This window comes from Drosophila ficusphila, unplaced genomic scaffold (genome assembly GCF_018152265.1).
Source record: "Drosophila ficusphila isolate 14025-0441.05 unplaced genomic scaffold, ASM1815226v1 contig_198, whole genome shotgun sequence".
NCBI classification, from domain to species: Eukaryota; Metazoa; Arthropoda; class Insecta; order Diptera; family Drosophilidae; genus Drosophila; species Drosophila ficusphila.
This window is the reverse complement of record NW_025064092.1, coordinates 10,577,664-10,594,513: the sequence shown is the minus strand read 5'-3', so window position 1 is coordinate 10,594,513 and position 16,850 is coordinate 10,577,664. Positions and strand designations below refer to the sequence as shown.

At 43.5% G+C, this 16,850-nt stretch overlaps 1 protein-coding gene across 1 annotated transcript; it reads right to left on the bottom strand.

Moving 5' to 3' along the window:
- Positions 1–4,658: 4,658 nt before the first annotated feature.
- LOC108092830 (achaete-scute complex protein T4) lies at positions 4,659–6,034 on the bottom strand. Its single transcript, XM_017192634.2, has one exon. It carries the CDS (start codon positions 5,918–5,920, stop codon positions 4,808–4,810), a length of 1,113 nt encoding a protein of 370 aa, XP_017048123.1. The 5' UTR covers positions 5,921–6,034; the 3' UTR covers positions 4,659–4,807.
- Between the last annotated feature and the right edge of the window lie 10,816 nt (positions 6,035–16,850).

Sequence of the window (16,850 nt, the reverse complement as noted above, 5' to 3'; positions counted from 1 at the left end):
ATGTGTATCTATGTATCTAAATATTTGAGGAGCGAAAGGATCTTCCAGGAGATCAGACATCAAAGGATCAGATCCTTTTGCATGGCTATCACAACAAATATGCACATCAAGTGGCCTTTTTTGTGTTTGGTCATGGCGCAATCCTTTCTTTTTATCTCTCCAATAAACTCTTGAACTCTTTTGGCTTTGAATTTGGTTTTGGTTTTGGGTTCGCGTTTCGGGACTTCTTTGTACGCGTGGCTTATGTGGAGATGCCGTAGCATCCTGCGCCAACGGGTAATTACAGATCATGATTTATGGCCAGCTGACCCGGCCCCACCAAAAAAAAAACAAAAAACAAAAAAAAGGCCACAAAACCAACGATCGATCAGTTCAGCTCTGTCCGCCCATTTTGGCCCCTTTGGGCAACTAAAAAACTCCGCTGCAGATGCGTCTCCTCAGACAGCGTCAGCTTGTTTTGCTCTTTCGCATTTTATGCAAATAAAACGAACAACAGTGCAGCCCAGCGAGCGAGATGTGTTTGACAAAAGTCGAGAATTCCGAGCAACGCCACCGCAGAGATTGATGGATCCGAAGGCCAGAGGACTTCAAAACTATTTGCCGCTTTTTTCACACACGGAGAAAAAATGATCTTCAATTTGAGCAAATTTAGAAAGATATTTATTAATTAAATAATAATAATAAAAACAAAAAAATAAATTTATCAGACCGTTTCAATCTCACACATGAAACCTCGCTTAAAAATTAAGTTTAAAATTATCAAAGGATATTTTTTTTAATGTACATTGGCCAGCGATCTAATTGTTTGGTGTTTATGGGCAAAATCTATATAATCCATCAAAAAACATCTCAGACGTTTGACGCTACGTGTTGCGGAATTTCAATGCGGGATATGTGTGCAAATTTCCATTTTTTTGTGTTCCATTGTGGGATTTGGAGGAAGAAGGGCACGTGTGAGGTGGCCAAAGATTGGGCTGTCATCATTGTCATGGTTGAGTTGAATTTTGGCTCTGAACTTGTTGTGGAAGCGAGGAAATCGTTTCAAGTGGCTGGCAATTAGGTTTAGGCAACTGCACTTCTAGTGCGAACTGGAACACACCCAGTAGTGCCACCATGTTGTGTGTTTATGTTGCACGCTCTAATGGGATTATCGCAAACTATTTCTGGGATGATCGCAAGCTCAAGAATTTAATTGGGCGGGCAGACCTCGCTGGTGGTCGTTGGAAAACTGAATAAACACACTTTTGTTTTTGGAAAGGTATTTTTTAGGGAGGAACTGCTCAGAAGGAGGTTATACCTATTATTGGATTACTGCGTCCAGATGACTTAATGCTACTGGAGAGAATTTGAATGATTTCCAATAAAATGCAGAATAAATGGAGTCACAACTTATTGGCCAAACACTAATGATGAAATTTGTGAAGACTTAGGAAGACGGAAAATCGGAGTCAGATGTCGTAAAAATTATTGCGCTGATCCTGGATTTTCTCGTTCATATAAGCCCATTGTAACTCTGGGACAAGGTGCAAAAAAGGGAAAGGGTTGCAGATCCATAGTTAAAATTAAGGCTGGGAGTTTTTCCGCGATTTACCAATTGTCGAGGGGCCGCGCGCTTATTCGGCCCTTTATTTTCGGGCAGGTAAACCCTTTTCCACCCGGCAGGTGGAATTTAAGTCGCTTTGCGCCAACAGGTCAGCGAAAATTAGAAGTCAGGGTCACGGATCGAGGGTCATAAATCCGAAAAGTGGCCAAAAACTGGCACTAGGAATTTCCCAGGCACCATAAACCGTTTTGAATGATCGGAAAACAGGGGAACGAAATCTCGCGGATCGCGGATCATCATCATGAGAAGGGAAAGGTAGCAACCGAGGCGCCTACCTAAGCCAGAGCGTCCGGGGGGAATCCGAGACCCTGAGACAGAGTTATCACATTTGGTATGTAACTACATTTATCACAACCTAATATGACAACTCAAATAACTTTTGCCTGGCGGAGTCGCAATCGCGAATCCCGTGCAACTGCAACTGCTGCCTTGGTTTCTTCTGGCTGGCCGGCTTGTCACATTTGGCTTCGCTAATTGGAACATATTTATCCCCTTCGGCTCCCCAGATGATGAACGTGGCACGATTTGCTGCGATTTATGCATCCTCTGGCCGAAATATAAAGATATCAGTCGGCGGGCTGCTTCATCTCTTGCCGAATAGTTTTTAAAAAGTGTTTAACTAGAATCCAGGAATCTGAGAAATATTCAAAAATATTTTTAAATGGAAAGCTCATGGTTAGAAACCCTTTACATGTTCTTGGTATTTTATTTTTTATTTTTTTGGCTAAAATCCAATGTGTGGGCGAATCCCCATCGAGGGTCCGGCATCAATAATTCATAACGCTAATTAATAACGCCCCAGTTCAAATGCGTTGCGTGCGCCGTGAGATGAAAGGGCCAAAATGCCGACATAACAGGATAATGAACCCCAAAAACGTTGGCCCTTATTGAAATTCAAATAAATCGGTAACGCTGAACGACGCCTGCAACGTTGTGCTGTTTTGATTACCTTGTTCTGCTCGATTTCCTAACTTGTTGGGTATTATAATAATGCAAGAAGATTGAAATCACAGCTTAAATGTATGCTTATTGTGTAAAATAGTCACAGTGTATATAGTTAAATATTTGAAAAATGCATTAATTTGAATACCTAGATGAACAGTTTCAGAAAAGGTTTACAGCAAATATTTTTTCGAATTTTATATTGCTGGAAAGGGTATTTAAAATATCGCCTATTCTTTTCCAAATTCTCCAATGTATTATTTAGTTTGGTTTTCCTTGTTCTCCTCCTTATTTTACTTTATTTTTTGGTTGGCTATCGGGGCGTTTGCATCGCGCCTAAGGTGTAAAAATAAATGTTTCAAGTAACAACTTCTTAAAGAGCTGAATTATGAGCTAAGCTGCGACTGAAAACTGCGACTCGAGCCATCAATCTGCGGTTCGGAGTCCTCGAAACCCTGGACGAGCCTATAATTTGGTCAAATATCTGAGGCCTGATTGATGCAGGCGGCTGTTTTTTTTTTTATGTTCCACAATATTGCTGGAGTGGCGCGTCGAGAAATCTATTAAACAACATTTTTTATTCGAGCCGAGAACTGAAATCAAAAGCAGCTGAAAAATGTTGTTTTTTTTTTTTTTAACTGGGTGCTAGCAAAAGGGAAAGTTCTTCCGGCGCTGAGCGGTAAGCCTTGCCTATAGTATCCCAAAATCCAGAACAGGCATCTTAAAACCTATTTCCATGATCAGAAACAATTGCATTGAGTTGTCAAGTGTCAGCGCTGACGTTGAGAGAAAGGATCCCCGATCCCTTTTCACTTCCTTTGGAGCATCCAGCGATCGCAAGGACAATGCGATCCTTTGTCCGCGCTGCTCTTTAATGTGTCAAAATATAGTCTATGGCCGTATTCTCTCAGGCGTTTGTTTTTTTAATGCAAAGTGATTTATTGTCTGGCCAAGAGGGGTTTTATTCCTACGATCTGATATTTTGGTGCGTGGGAGCGAGGGACTTCGTTATTGTGTGGGGAACGGCTTTTTCTTTTTTCCAGAAACGGAAAGTGCTCAAAAGTGGTGCAGGGAACTATATTATAAAGCCATCAAAACACTCGATTCAAAGGCTAAGCAGAAGAGGGAAAGAAATCCAAGAGACGGGGCTCAAAGGTGGGAAAATATAACAACACATGACATGGTAATCGGATTATTTCGAAATACTTCTTTAGATAATATCCTAACTATTTTCAGTTGCTTAAAACTAGCCAGCAACCAATCATTAAGTATAAAGTGGAAAATAACTAAAAATATGAACTCGACAATTTCTATCTTATTTTTCAACAAAAGTTGTGAGCATTGTTATCAAACTCCCCTAACGACAAGCTTAAAGGGCATATCCTATACGGGAAACTCCCAAACTTGACCTTGACCACATTTCCAGATATTCCGACATAACAATGACGTGATTCAAGGTCTGGCCACGCCCATTTCCGCATCTGAAATTAGAATTCAATTGAATTAGCATACAGCAGAATTGTTTGCGCCAAGTCAGTTGCGATAAGAGTTTGCCGACGTCACTCGCCTTACTTTTCGTGGCTTGTAACTTGCAACGTAGAGTATAGCACGTGTCTATATATGATATATGTTATATATAGTTTCAGAGACTACCTGCAGAAAACAGCTGTCTTTAGACCTGGAGGCCAACTGATCTGGGTGTAGTATTATTTGAGTATTAACCGTTTACGACGCCTCGAGTGGATCGTATAAAACCGATGCCCAGTAATCTGTATTGGTGGTCATATAAGAACTGTAACAAGCCCGCACATCCTGTCTTGGTTTTTTTTGCTGGATTTGGTTCCACATGATTCCACCCTTTGGGTCCCCGCGAAATGCAATTAAAGTGCAAGTGCTACCCGCATAAGTTAGCAACTTGATTATAGGCGGGCTCCCCCTGAACAGAAAAGCCATCTGGTCCTTGTATTTCTTATGATTTCGTTTTATTTCGTCGACCAACAACTATTAACATTAAATTATATTTGTAAAAAAAAAGGTGTTGTCTTCGCTTTTATAAGATAATTATTTTACTTTATTTTATAAATACATATTTGATACTGGTGTTGTAAAAAAAAATTAGCTTAAAATAGGAAAAAAAAATGTATGTGTTTTTTCGCATGAGTGGTATTTACAATTTGAGGCACTTGGTTCAACTCAACATTGACTAGAAGAGAACAGGATGTGTTGGGGTTTCTTTTTTTTTTAAGGATTTTTAGGACCGTTTCACTGCTCCTGCCATAAGGATATGTAGTCCAGGATCTCCTCGTCGTCGGGCGTGCAGTCCTCTTCGTCCAGTTGAAAGTGTTCGTAGGGCTCGAACTTCAGCTGGAGCTGCGAGTGGTGCGTGGTGTGCTCCTCGTTGTCGACGAGGTCTAGGTGCTCCAAATGATTGGACAGTTGCTGGGGAGCCGCCTCGTAGGTGCCCGAATCGAAGGACATGCTGGAGTTGAAGGAGGAAGTGGGCGAGTGGCAGGTTTGCTGGTTGTTGTTGTTGGCGATGGCGATGGTGGCGCCTCCTCCTCCGTTGTTTCCACCCGGCAGTGATGTGGCCACCAGGTTGCTATTTAGCGAGATGGCTGTCAGCGGCTGGTGGTTGAACTGCTGCCTCTGCAGCTGCTGCTGCTGCTGGAGAGGATTTGTCGTAGTTTGATAGAAGGTATTGTGGCCCGAGGAACTGCAAGTGCTGCTGCTTGAACTGTGACTGCTGGACTCGTCCAGGCAGAGTTGCAGTTGACTAACCGCATTGCTCGTATTGCTGCTGCTGCTGCCGCCGGTTCCCCCATTCAGATCATCGACCAGATCCTGCAGTCTCCTTATGTACTCGACGGCGATCCGGAGCGTGTCCACCTTGGAGATCTTTTTGTGGGGTCCCCGGCCGCCGCCCTTGGTCAAGTCCGAGATGATCGACTGTGGGATGTGTTGGCGCAACCGGGCGAAGCTGTTGTTCACCTGTTTCACACGGTTCCGCTCGCGAGCGTTGCGTCTCTGAACGGACTGTGATTGATCCACATTGTAGGGAGCCGGCGAGGAGCCGGGCGACATGGACGAGACCGAATCGGAGGAGGACCTTGCCAGAGCCATGCCCCTCGGCGTATACTTGCGGGTCTTGATGGGCATTGCGGTCCCGTTGGCAGAGTTGGGTTGGTTCTGATTCTGATTCTGGTTGTGGCCCGGATTCAGAGGACTGGGCGCCGGCATTATGTGCTGATAGCGAAAGATTTTCGTGGCCGTGTTGATGGTTGTGGGGAAGAGGTCGTGGCTCGTCGTGGTCAGCACACTCGATGACATGGCTATCCTGGTTTTCGTTGTTCGATTGCTATTCAGATTGCTTTTCATAAACACACACACTTTGCGGTTGTTGTTGTTCTTTCGGTTTCGCTTGCCCAGAGTACGATCAACAGAAACAAAAAATACAAAGGTGAGGAGAGGAGAAGGCTTGAACTTGATCGTTTGACACCTTGCACAAGAATGAGTCCCTTCGTCCTAAACCCTCACGTTATGTACCCTTCAAGCTAGAGAGTCGCTCAAAAACCAGGCTGAGAAGCCAGGGAGAGCAATCGGAGAGAAATGCGGCGAAAGAGAGTGAGCGAGCGAGCTACCTGTGCAGGTAGAGCAGGCAAGAGCTGTGAGTGAGCCACAGGTAGTCGAGTCTCTCTCTCGTTCGCGCTCACGTACTCAAAAGTCCGGCAGGAAAACTGTTCCCACTCACAGAATCACTCGAGTGCAAATTGCAGCTCAAAACTGAACACTAAACTCGAAAAAAGAAGAAGAAACGATCCACTGCATTTCTGAGTGCTCTTTTTCGCAGCGGCATGCCAGCAATTTGATTTCCGTGTTAATTAACTTAGCAAAAGTCGCGATCGCCAATTTCATGTGCAGCTCACGCACGCCCCTATTCATTAGCGCCGGACGGATCGAAGAGGTCTCCAGGAGATCCCCGGGATCCTCCTTATTAGCCATGCAGAGTCAGCCCTCCGAAGGTGTTCGAACAATTTCACATATTCCTCTAATTAAATGATCAAAAGGATCACGGCTTTTTCACCCAAAACACGCCACAGTAAACAAAAAAGAGTTGGCAATGTGACAAAAGTTTTGGATGGCAGTTTTGCAGTAGTGACTTTATTGTTTCGTTTTTTAAAACCTTTAGGCTTATCATTAGGGAATAAAATTCAGTTAACTTTATAAACCAACCATGGTCCCCAAAATTTCAATTTCCCCTCCTTTTTTTACCCTGAAAATTGTTTGCTCCGATTGGAGTGGTCATCTCAGCCATTGACGATCGTGCTAAACGCCGACTACGAATTGCAACTTCCGCTCTGCTCACAAAAGTCGGCTCATTTTGTCGCGATCATCAATCGATGAGTGAACGAACGAGACGAACGGAACAATCGGCGGCCAGGTGTAAAGTTTTACTTCATTGTCCTCAACTCGTTCTCTTTGTTTAGCCAGCCAGCATTTTCCTTTTTGCCAAAATCATCAGCAGTGGCACTTCTCCATATTTCCATTTGCCAAATGTCAGATTCCCCGATCCCGAATTCGAAAATCAAAATCAAAAACCGAAACCAAAACCAAAGTGAAAACCGAAACCGAATAGCGAAAACCTTTTCAACCATGACCAGCAAACGGCGCTCTCTGTGTAGTTTCTATATCCATAGACCAACATATATATATTCTTTGACAATTTTCAATTCCCTTTTTTGCATGGCATGCTGTACTTTGTTTGGGAACCTCTACTCTTTTTCTGCATTGTAATGCCGGGATAGTCGGTAGTCGGTTTCCATTATTTTGGCATCATTAACACGTTCATTGTTCCCAAGTGTCGCAGAATTTTTGGCAATCCAACTTTCTATTCAAATTTTCGCATTTCCCCAGACTCCATTGTGGCATCTTTGATAAATGCAACTCGGAAAAGCAGGAGAAATGCTGGTGAAATGCCCAGAATAGGGTTGAAGTAGTTCTGTGGCCTTTGTGGCCATAGGGTTCCCTATTGTGTCTGCTGCTATTTGCCTGAAGTGGAATGCATTTGCGCAATGATTGATAGTTTTGATATGTTTTCCTGAAGTCGCAGTACCGATAACAAGATCGGCAAAATCGTATGTTCTTCCTTTTGTTCCAGGACCTTTGATCGGTCAAAAGTCAAATCCCGGTCAATGCCAAAGCGCTCACATGTAAATCTCACTCGTGCCAGTTGATCCCATGCCGAGATCACTATCTGGCGATCTTATCGAAATCTACCTGATCTTTTCTAATGTTTTTTCTTGCCAAAATAATGATCAGTATCACTTTAATACTGTTCAAAGGATTTCATATACATAACTATATCTTAGATTGATTTTTGTGAGGAAAGCAAACAATATTGATTTCTAAGGTTGATCGCAGTGCGATCTGAATGTTTTAGAGTTGTAATCCTGTGGTTGCTCCTTTGAAAGAACAACCAAAAGCCCCTGAAAGCAATAACCTGTAACTTCGGTGTTTCCTCGACAACTGGTAAACAACTTTTTCGGCCACTTTATTTGTTTATATCCTTTTTGAGCGGACTCGCAACGCTTGAGAGATTTAAATGCGTAATTACGTTGATATGAACCATAGTTCCGTGCCGCGAAAACGGGAAACGGAAAGGACTCGAGGGTGCGGGCGAAGAGCAGGGCGCGTGCGTTAATTTCGTGCAAGCAGGATTGGGCGATACAGGATATATGTACTATACTGTACATATATAAACTGTATGCTATATGTATATATATATATATATCCCGATCAGAGGGGCAACGCGTGCGTTTTCCAACGAAACTTGAAATGCAAAAATGAATGTTGAATGTTAATTGAAACGAGTTCCCGTTGCCAGGACCTGCAGTAGAGAGCAGGAGATCGACAGGTAGAAAGAGACAGAGTGATGTATATATAGACTCATCACGTGCCGTGCTCGCTTTCCACACTAAAAGAAAATATATATGATTCTGATAATGCTTTTGGCTGATGCTTAATTCGAATAAATCACAAACTTGTTATTTGAACTTGGAAATACATTTTTTAAAAAATAAATTTAGATTTTTAATAAATTTTACTTGAATCCTAACAAATAATTTTCCATTTTAAAGTTGCCCCAGTTTTTTGCGCCGTGCAGTCAGCGAAGCGTAGATGTTGCTCTCTCCCCAATTTCGGCTCAGTCATTTTCGTAGTTAATATTTTAATTTAATGCAGGAGCAGGCGCTGGCGCAGGACTCGCTCCCTCCGCTCCCTAAAACTCCTTTGGGCTCCTGGACTATGGCGACGCGTGGCAGGTGTATTTAAGCAAACGAATTGGGATCGCGAAGGGAAAAACACCGGAGAATGGGGAAGTCGTCGGGGCACACGGGCTTAGACAACCAACTTCCACTACCTCTCGGCTTCTACCTTTCTTTCTCGGTTGCAGCTGAAAAATAAACGAGCGCAGCACACCACTCAAATAAAATGGAAACACACGCTCTCATTTACTAGGGGTTGCTGCTTCTTTAGACCCGAGATGCATTTTCAGTTTCGGTCGACGCCACAAAATGGGGGAGCCAAAGTCAAAGTCAATGCCAGAAGATACAAAAACCGATGTGGATAAAGATACTACTGAAATACATATATATACCGCGCGAACGGAACATTGAACTTTGCACGGCCTAAAAGTTCAGCTTCAGATCGTCATGCCAAATCAAACAAAGGCGATCGGACCGAGGGGCTTTCAGATTTGTCTTGTCTCTTTCTTTTGATTGCTTTTTGGGGTTGAAGGGTAGATTGACTTTGATATAAGGTTTGTTCAAGAAAGTCCTAGATACCAGGTCTCGGTTTTACAATTATTTTTAAGGAGGAGACACCCCCAATTCTCTGGTCGCAACTATGTTTTTTTAACAGCTTACAATTTCTCAGTTTCTCTGGGTAAATAAGTACCACCTGATCTTTTATGAAAAAGTCTAACGATATTTGCAGGGCATCCCCAGTTCGTATTTCAAAGGATTGCCTTTGTTTTTCTTAGGGGCTTGCTTTATGAGTAGTCGCGGGCCAAAACAGCCGCGCTAAGACTTTTGAAATCCAGACGAGGTTCGATAGACGGACGGCTGATAACTATCATTACTCGGCGAGGAGTGTGTTTTGTCCATGCGGACTCTCGAATACATTTCGATCTGCCACGTTTCTCGGTCTCGTCTTTCTGCGGTCGAGAAACTGGATGATCATTGGACCCTGGCATAATGATGATCATGATCACACGATCCGGCGGGAAAGAGATGGAGCTACGCAGAAGGGCAGTAGCACGCACCATTAGATGCGGTCAACATGAAAACATCTGCTCTTCTGTGTACTCTTTTGGAGTCAAAAACAATAAATGAGCGATAGAGACGGCTACTGGGGAACAGAAAGAGATGGCAAATGTAAAGTGGCGTGCGCCATTTTCATGTGAGAAATGAAAAGTGTTTTGGAGCTCTACGATCACGATCGTTGTCCTTCAGATAGCCACAACATATCCCCCATGCAAATGAAGCCATTCCGGCGGCATATTTATGGCCAACACAGTGGTGCCTCATTAAAATTTAATCAATTTTTCGTGCTCCGCTTCCACGGATCGGCGGCCGTAAATCGCAGTTTAGTTCGGGATTAGTGCATATAACGTTTAATTTAAAAACGCATAAAATTTTGTAACAATGTCGCAGGCTAGTCGATGGGATGACCCTCTACCTCCATGTCGATTTCGATTCTCATTTCCAGACGATCTCTTGGCTCGCTCAACTTTTTGTGCCTTTTGCCGAACTTATCGGCAGATTCGAACTACATAGTTTGATTCTATTTTAATACCCTGTTCAGGGATTTTCAGGGGCTGTTAATTAAATTGAAACCTGGTTAAAATGCAGAAGAATATTCTACTTCAATTTATTTATTTTTTCTTTATGCAGACTTAGTAGATAGGCAGTCCTTCATTGATTTTTAATGAAGCAAATGGCATGCGATTCAAGTAAGGTAAAGGAATAACCTGAATGAATCCTGCGGATTCAATGTCAGGCAGTGCACAACTACTGTCTAGCCGTTAGATTTGCCAACAAATCATCAATCAAGAGCAGTATTAGAGCCAAATTCGACACCCTAGGGCCTCTAATTTGTGATAATCCCCTGGCGAAGTTCTCCGGAGGTGTGAACAGCCACACGAGACAAATACAGGTGAGAAAAAAGGTAGATGCGAAAAACGGAGAAGAAACTGCGGTTCTCAATGGCCGAGACTCTGGCATCCTATTAGTGGCAATTTTAAGCTGATTTACGCAGCAGCATGTTCCAATTAAAGTTCTCGCCTGAGCCTCTTAAAAACTCATTAATCACCCGCCTAACTACGTCCACGAATGGATTTCGAACTGGTCCCCAGATCGATTTCCAAATATTGCAAAAAAATAAAGAAAGACGGTCGGCGAAAAAGGTGCGAACCAATTTGCACCTCAGACGTCGCAAAAACAAAAAAAAGGGGCCGAGTCGTCCTTAGTCGAAGGGCAAGCCCAAGTTAATTTCTATGAATTTCACGCCTACCAAATGGGAATTACTTGAGGCAAGCTGCATTTGTGCCGACCGATCCTGGCGCCAAGTTAATGGATTAACCTTGGGCTCTTCGACTCGGCGATGGACTCCTCTTTGCTAGGATTCAAAAGCCAGGACTCTGTGGCTAGGATCGCCGGCACTCTTCATATATATATATTTTTACGAGCTCCGGCCGTTCAGAAACTCAATATTCAGCAGCGCCCAATTAAACCATTAAAATCTAGACATGCACCAATTTAGGTGCCTTCAAATTATTCAACGACCACACATTATAAATTTTAAAGCTCGCAGACCCATAAAAACCTCTGCGGGCCCAAACGAAAGCGAACTAACTTTTGTCACAAGATGTCAAAGTCCGGGTGATTTACTCCGTTGTCCCGAAGAGTGGCAGCAAAAACTTGAGCCACTGTCTGGCCGATGCACTTCAAAAAATATCGATATCTTTCCATAATGTCTTGTTCCTTTTGAAAGCTCACAAAATTTTAACAGAAAGAAATTAGTGATGTTTTCGAACATTATTGAAAAACTGAGAATAAGATTTTATATACTAGAAAATTTTTCACTGAATTCCCAAATTTTTTTTGCCAGTGCAATATCGAATTCGAGATGCCATCGATGGGTGTCTGGTCCGTTTGATTGCCGCGAAATTAAAACGTTACGGTCGGTTGACGCAATGCCCAAAACGAAGTTGACATGGCGATGGGTTTTTGTTTTAATGTGATGCCTCCTACCAGGATCACATGGATCCTTGAATCTCTGTTGCCATCAATCAAGTGAAATCACCCACAGGGATGCGAGATTCGCGGACTCGAACTCTGACTCTGACTCTGACTGTATATATCTTACGATTTTCACTAATAAAATTGCATAAAATATATGCAAAAGAATTACTCAGCAGCAGTCGTCGTCGTCGTCTGTGGAGAACTCATGCCCCAGGCCAACGGGGAAGCTGTGGAAACTTTCAACACCTTCGCAATGTTTATGGGCTCTGTTCTGTTGCCCGGGCACTGTCTTCAAATTGTTTCTGATTAGGGATATGCGCTGATCCCTCTCCTAAGGAGGATTTCTTCTCAGCTCTGCTCTAAAGCAAGTTGCGTGTGTGGATCGTTCCGCAGTCTGGTGATAAATCTGCCATTGCGGCTCTTGCATATATAATTAAGGAGCTGAAGCTCCGCTTTGCTTTTGAGGTCAGTGGGGAATTTCAAAATTAAATTCAAACATTCGCAAAATTAAAAGTCTTCTTCTGGAAAACACTTGGAAATAGATCCTTGTATCTCATTTATTTTCCTTAGTTTATATAGTTTATAGGATTTCCTTAAAATCAAATTTTGTATCATACATGCTACTTACTGACAGTCAAATGTTAATCGTTAGAAATAGTTTTATCGCGAAGCCTTTCAAATTCACCATTGGGCACCTTTTGCACCTCACACCTTCCTTCTCCGAGGATGGGGATTCGTTTTCCTGTGTTTGGCTGCTGACCAGATTGTCATCACCTTACCGCGAAGTGGAACTTTCCTGTGCTTCACACCTCGTTTTGTTCTGTTTTTTTTCCTTGATGGAGATGGGGAAGACGTTGGGGAATTGCCTAATGCAATAACAAATATTTATACTTTTTGCGATAAATGTTTGCGTTGGTTAATAAAGCGATTTGTTATTTGTGTATTCGTGCCCATAATTTATATGCCTAAATTGGATTAAGTCGTCGGGTCACGCAGTCTTCACTCCAGTTTGCTGCGGAGGCGTTGGTGTTAAGTGGTTTGGAGTGGAGCTTGTGGAACTGGACTCTCGGATTTCATCTACGGATCGGTAGCGCCGCGGGCATCCCCGTCGCAAAGGTGTGAAAAAAGTTGAAAAACTTTTCCTTTATTACTTATTTGTTTGGGGCTGCCAAAGGGAACGACGAGCATGGTGCTTGCTTAATGGTTTCTGTACCTGTACATGGCAAATTACTTAACCGGCAACCTAATGACAACACCTACAAAACAGAGCCCCCTTTTTGCTGCCCAACCACCGGACTAGGTAGCAAAACACCGGGGTCCCTGGCTCTGGCTGTTTCTTCCCTGGCTCCGGAACGAGGTGATCATTTACAGGGCACAATCATTTATTTAAAAATTATTGCCACATCGATCACCGGCAGAGACACACGATCAGTGGAGAGAGAACTGTGGACTGGAAACTGGAGACTGCACATGAAAAATAATTTCGATTGTACACAAATAAAATTGTCGGACATATAAAATGATTAAATAATTTCATTTGGGTAATATTACACAACCTAACTTGGTATAGTTTATTTACCTTTTTTTAAATTAATTTTTTAATAAAGAAGCAGAGATTTTTTCTTCGTGTGTAGACCAGGTTCTCTGTGCCATTTCATTATTATAGGGCACGCTCGATCGTCGATCGCCAATCGTCGATCGCCAATCGTCTGCCTGAGTTTTCTTCAGCTTAGGTTAGGTTTCGTTGCCGGACCTCCTCCTTCGCCTCCTTTTTACTTTTTTGCACATTTTGATGAGGCTGCATGGCATTGGACCGGATATGCTGCACACGCAGCGAGTGATCTACATTTATTTATGGATCCTGGTACTCGGAGGAGCTAAAAGCCCTCAGAGCGAAAGAGATCCATAGAGGAAGAGCCACCGAAAATCAATTGAAATTCTTGATTTTGATGAATTGATTTCAGATTGCGTTGATTTCGATAAAACGTCCTTCCTGTTTCTCTTTAAAATTCTTTTTGAAGCTTGTAACACAGTGAAGAGTATCTTCTTCCGATACAAAGTATAAATATGTATTTGGGAGCAGCATCACTTAAAGACTCGGATCTTTAAAGTCAGTTTGTCCTGTCTGAAAACCGACACAACTTCTGTTTTCACCTAATATGTGACAATGAAGGCAACATTGATGTAAGTTTTAACTGCAAGGGTATATAAGCTTTGGCTTGCCAGCTAGCTCCTTCCTCCCTGCCTTTTTTCCCAGTCAAATGGTGGAGAGCGAGCAAGCTGTCATTAGACCGCAATTAGGCAGCATTTTTCAGGCCCACAAAGCCCACACTTCGGGGCAATAAGAATAGACATTATAGGCAATTTGTTGTAATTGAAAATTAAAGTGTCAGCCTGTGGCATCCAGGGACAAAAATGGATGGCCCGCGAACCCCTCCCCCTCCCCCCGGGAAAACCCCCAATCCGCAATCCCAGTGCCCCGATATACTATAAAGCCTGTCTGCGGGATCCAGAGTGGCCGGCCGGCCGGCATTTATGCAGTTTTGTCCTCATGACATGATCGCCGACGCGATAACGACGGGCCTTACAAAGTGCAGATCCTGCGCTTACATTAAGCTGATATGCAAATTATGCGGCGGGCTTATTCCGGCGAAAAAAGCGCTCATCGTTCGTCGTTCGACGATCGTCCAACCGATCGTCCGTCCGATCGTTTAAATTAGCGTTAGCAAAAGTATGCCAGGGTCTCGAGATTATCGATCCCCTGATCGATCCCCACCGCCTGTATTTGTATTTAAAATTTACAACTTCTTGCCCTTTGCCAACGTTTTAATAACGTTTTGATGAATTTTATATGCACCGCTTGTCGTCGATGGCTTTTGGCGGTCGGTCGCTTGCCAGCTCGTCTGGCTACCAAAGAGAGCCGAGCCGAGCCGAGTGGAGTGTCAGTTTATGGGTTTCATTAAATATTTGCCTCTTGATGATATGGCCGGCCATCGGATGAGGGGAACTCATTTATTACTGATCATCGCGATGGCATCTGGCACTTGTCGTTGTCGCTTGAAAAGGGGGCGTCTATCGGGGGACTCGTTTTAATAGTCCCCGCGATAGTCGATCGATCGTGATTATGTTGTTGCCATTTTTTACGATCGCAACGTTCTCATCCAGCCCTTTTTTTCCATACAAATATGCATACACATGTATGCACATATACATATATGTATTGCAATCTGGATCATTTGACAATATCTCTGACTGGGCACTAATTTACGAAACACCGAATGAGAGGCAATTTAATCGATTAAAAGTAGTAGCGAGAGCTTTTGTCTCCCCCAAAGGCTCGCTAATAAAGAACGTGATATATTACACGCCGAAAGACAGGATTCTGGACGAGGCCTCCATCGACGGTGGTGGCCACTGTAGAGCAACTTAATTTCAATCGCTGCGCTTATTGTTATGGCTCTGTTGTCGTGTAGTGGAACAATGGGATCAACAGCGGCAGCAACATCCAAAAAAAAAACAGAAAAAAAGGGTTGAGCAGAAGCAGCAGCTCACCAACGAAGCAGCAATAATAAAATTTAAAGATCCGATCGATCGGGGGCCAACTGATGATCTTCCTGATCTTCCTGATCTTCCGATCTTCCGATCTCCGGACAGATCCGATCCGCTCGATCCAATTATTGTGTGCGTTGTTGCAATAAATTCGTTTATCGCCGCCGTCGCAGCGGCAGCCAAAATCATTTAAAAGTGATCAGTTTAGCTTGTTGTTGCTACGTTTCAGATTAAGTGATTGCCGAAAAATTGTTGCCCGCGTACAGTGCGTTTCGCCAGTGGAGGTCCTTGCCGCCTATAGGCTATATTTTAATGAGGCTGCTCTACTAAATATTATACCAGAGCACCTAATAATAGGAAAATTTAGTTTTAAGTTTCTTAATTCCCTTTCGAATGCAATGCCATGCGTATTTCCCGGACTCCAATTGGCCGTACACTTATTTGGCGCAGTGTTGTTGGCATAGCTGAAAAGGGCTGCCTGAAGTTGCTTTTCAGACTTACAAATTGATTGAGTTATGTAATTGCAACGCAGTTCAGTTGGGACGAGCTCATCGCGCTGGCTTTACATGACTGCGCTTTACATTTTAATTAAGAAAACGGCGTTGGTGAATAATAAATAAATGCGAAAAGGCACGGAAAAGGGGAATCAGAATCAGCTGGGAAAGGCGCTTTCCTTGGCCGCTTGTCACCACAGCGCTTTTTAGTCGATCAATGCCATTTCACTTGATGTCGAAGTGGAAGTGGAAGTGGATGGCTGCTCTTTCCACCCAACTCTCGATCTGCCGACTCGGAATCTGTGTGAAGCACATCATAAATCACCCAAGGGGCAACGTCTTATGCTCCTGATTTACACACAGAGAAATGACTAGAACTTCTGTTAAAGTGAACACACTTTCATGCAAACCATGTTCTATGTTTCCGATCGATTTTTTCTCGCTGTGCAGTTTTCCAACTGGTAACTCCATCTCCATGTCGATGTCTCCGTGTCCAATGCTCGTGTCTCCATGGCATTTCTGCCTGTTGCTGCCGCACTTGTTGTAAATTTCCTCCGAAACTGTGAAGCGTCGTTGCACAAGTGCTGTAAGTCTGAAATCTGAATCTGAATGTGCAAGTTGTTGGTAAGTTGGTAGCTTGGTTTTTTTTTTTTTTTTTTTGGGCCCGACTCTCTTGGCTTTTAGCCGCGCTTCTGGTTAGCAGTTGGCTGTCATGACGTGCGCACAATGCGTGCGCATAATTCAGAGTCTCGGAGACTCCATGGGGCTGGCGTTGCATGCAACACGTAGCCGCGAAGCTCACTCACTCATTCATGCAACCCGCAACGCAACGCAGCTCCGCTCCGCTCCTTCCCTCCCCACCAGATCCTCCCCAGCTGTCATCACTCGGCTCATTGATTCGAACACGGCACACATTCCTTCGGCTTGCCACTTGTCAACACTTCATTTCAACAACTACTCCTC

Excerpts from the sequence above, each read along its gene's own strand:
- LOC108092830 (XM_017192634.2), bottom strand. The coding sequence starts at position 5,920 with ATGAAAAGCAATCTGAATAGCAATCGAACAACGAAAACCAGGATAGCC.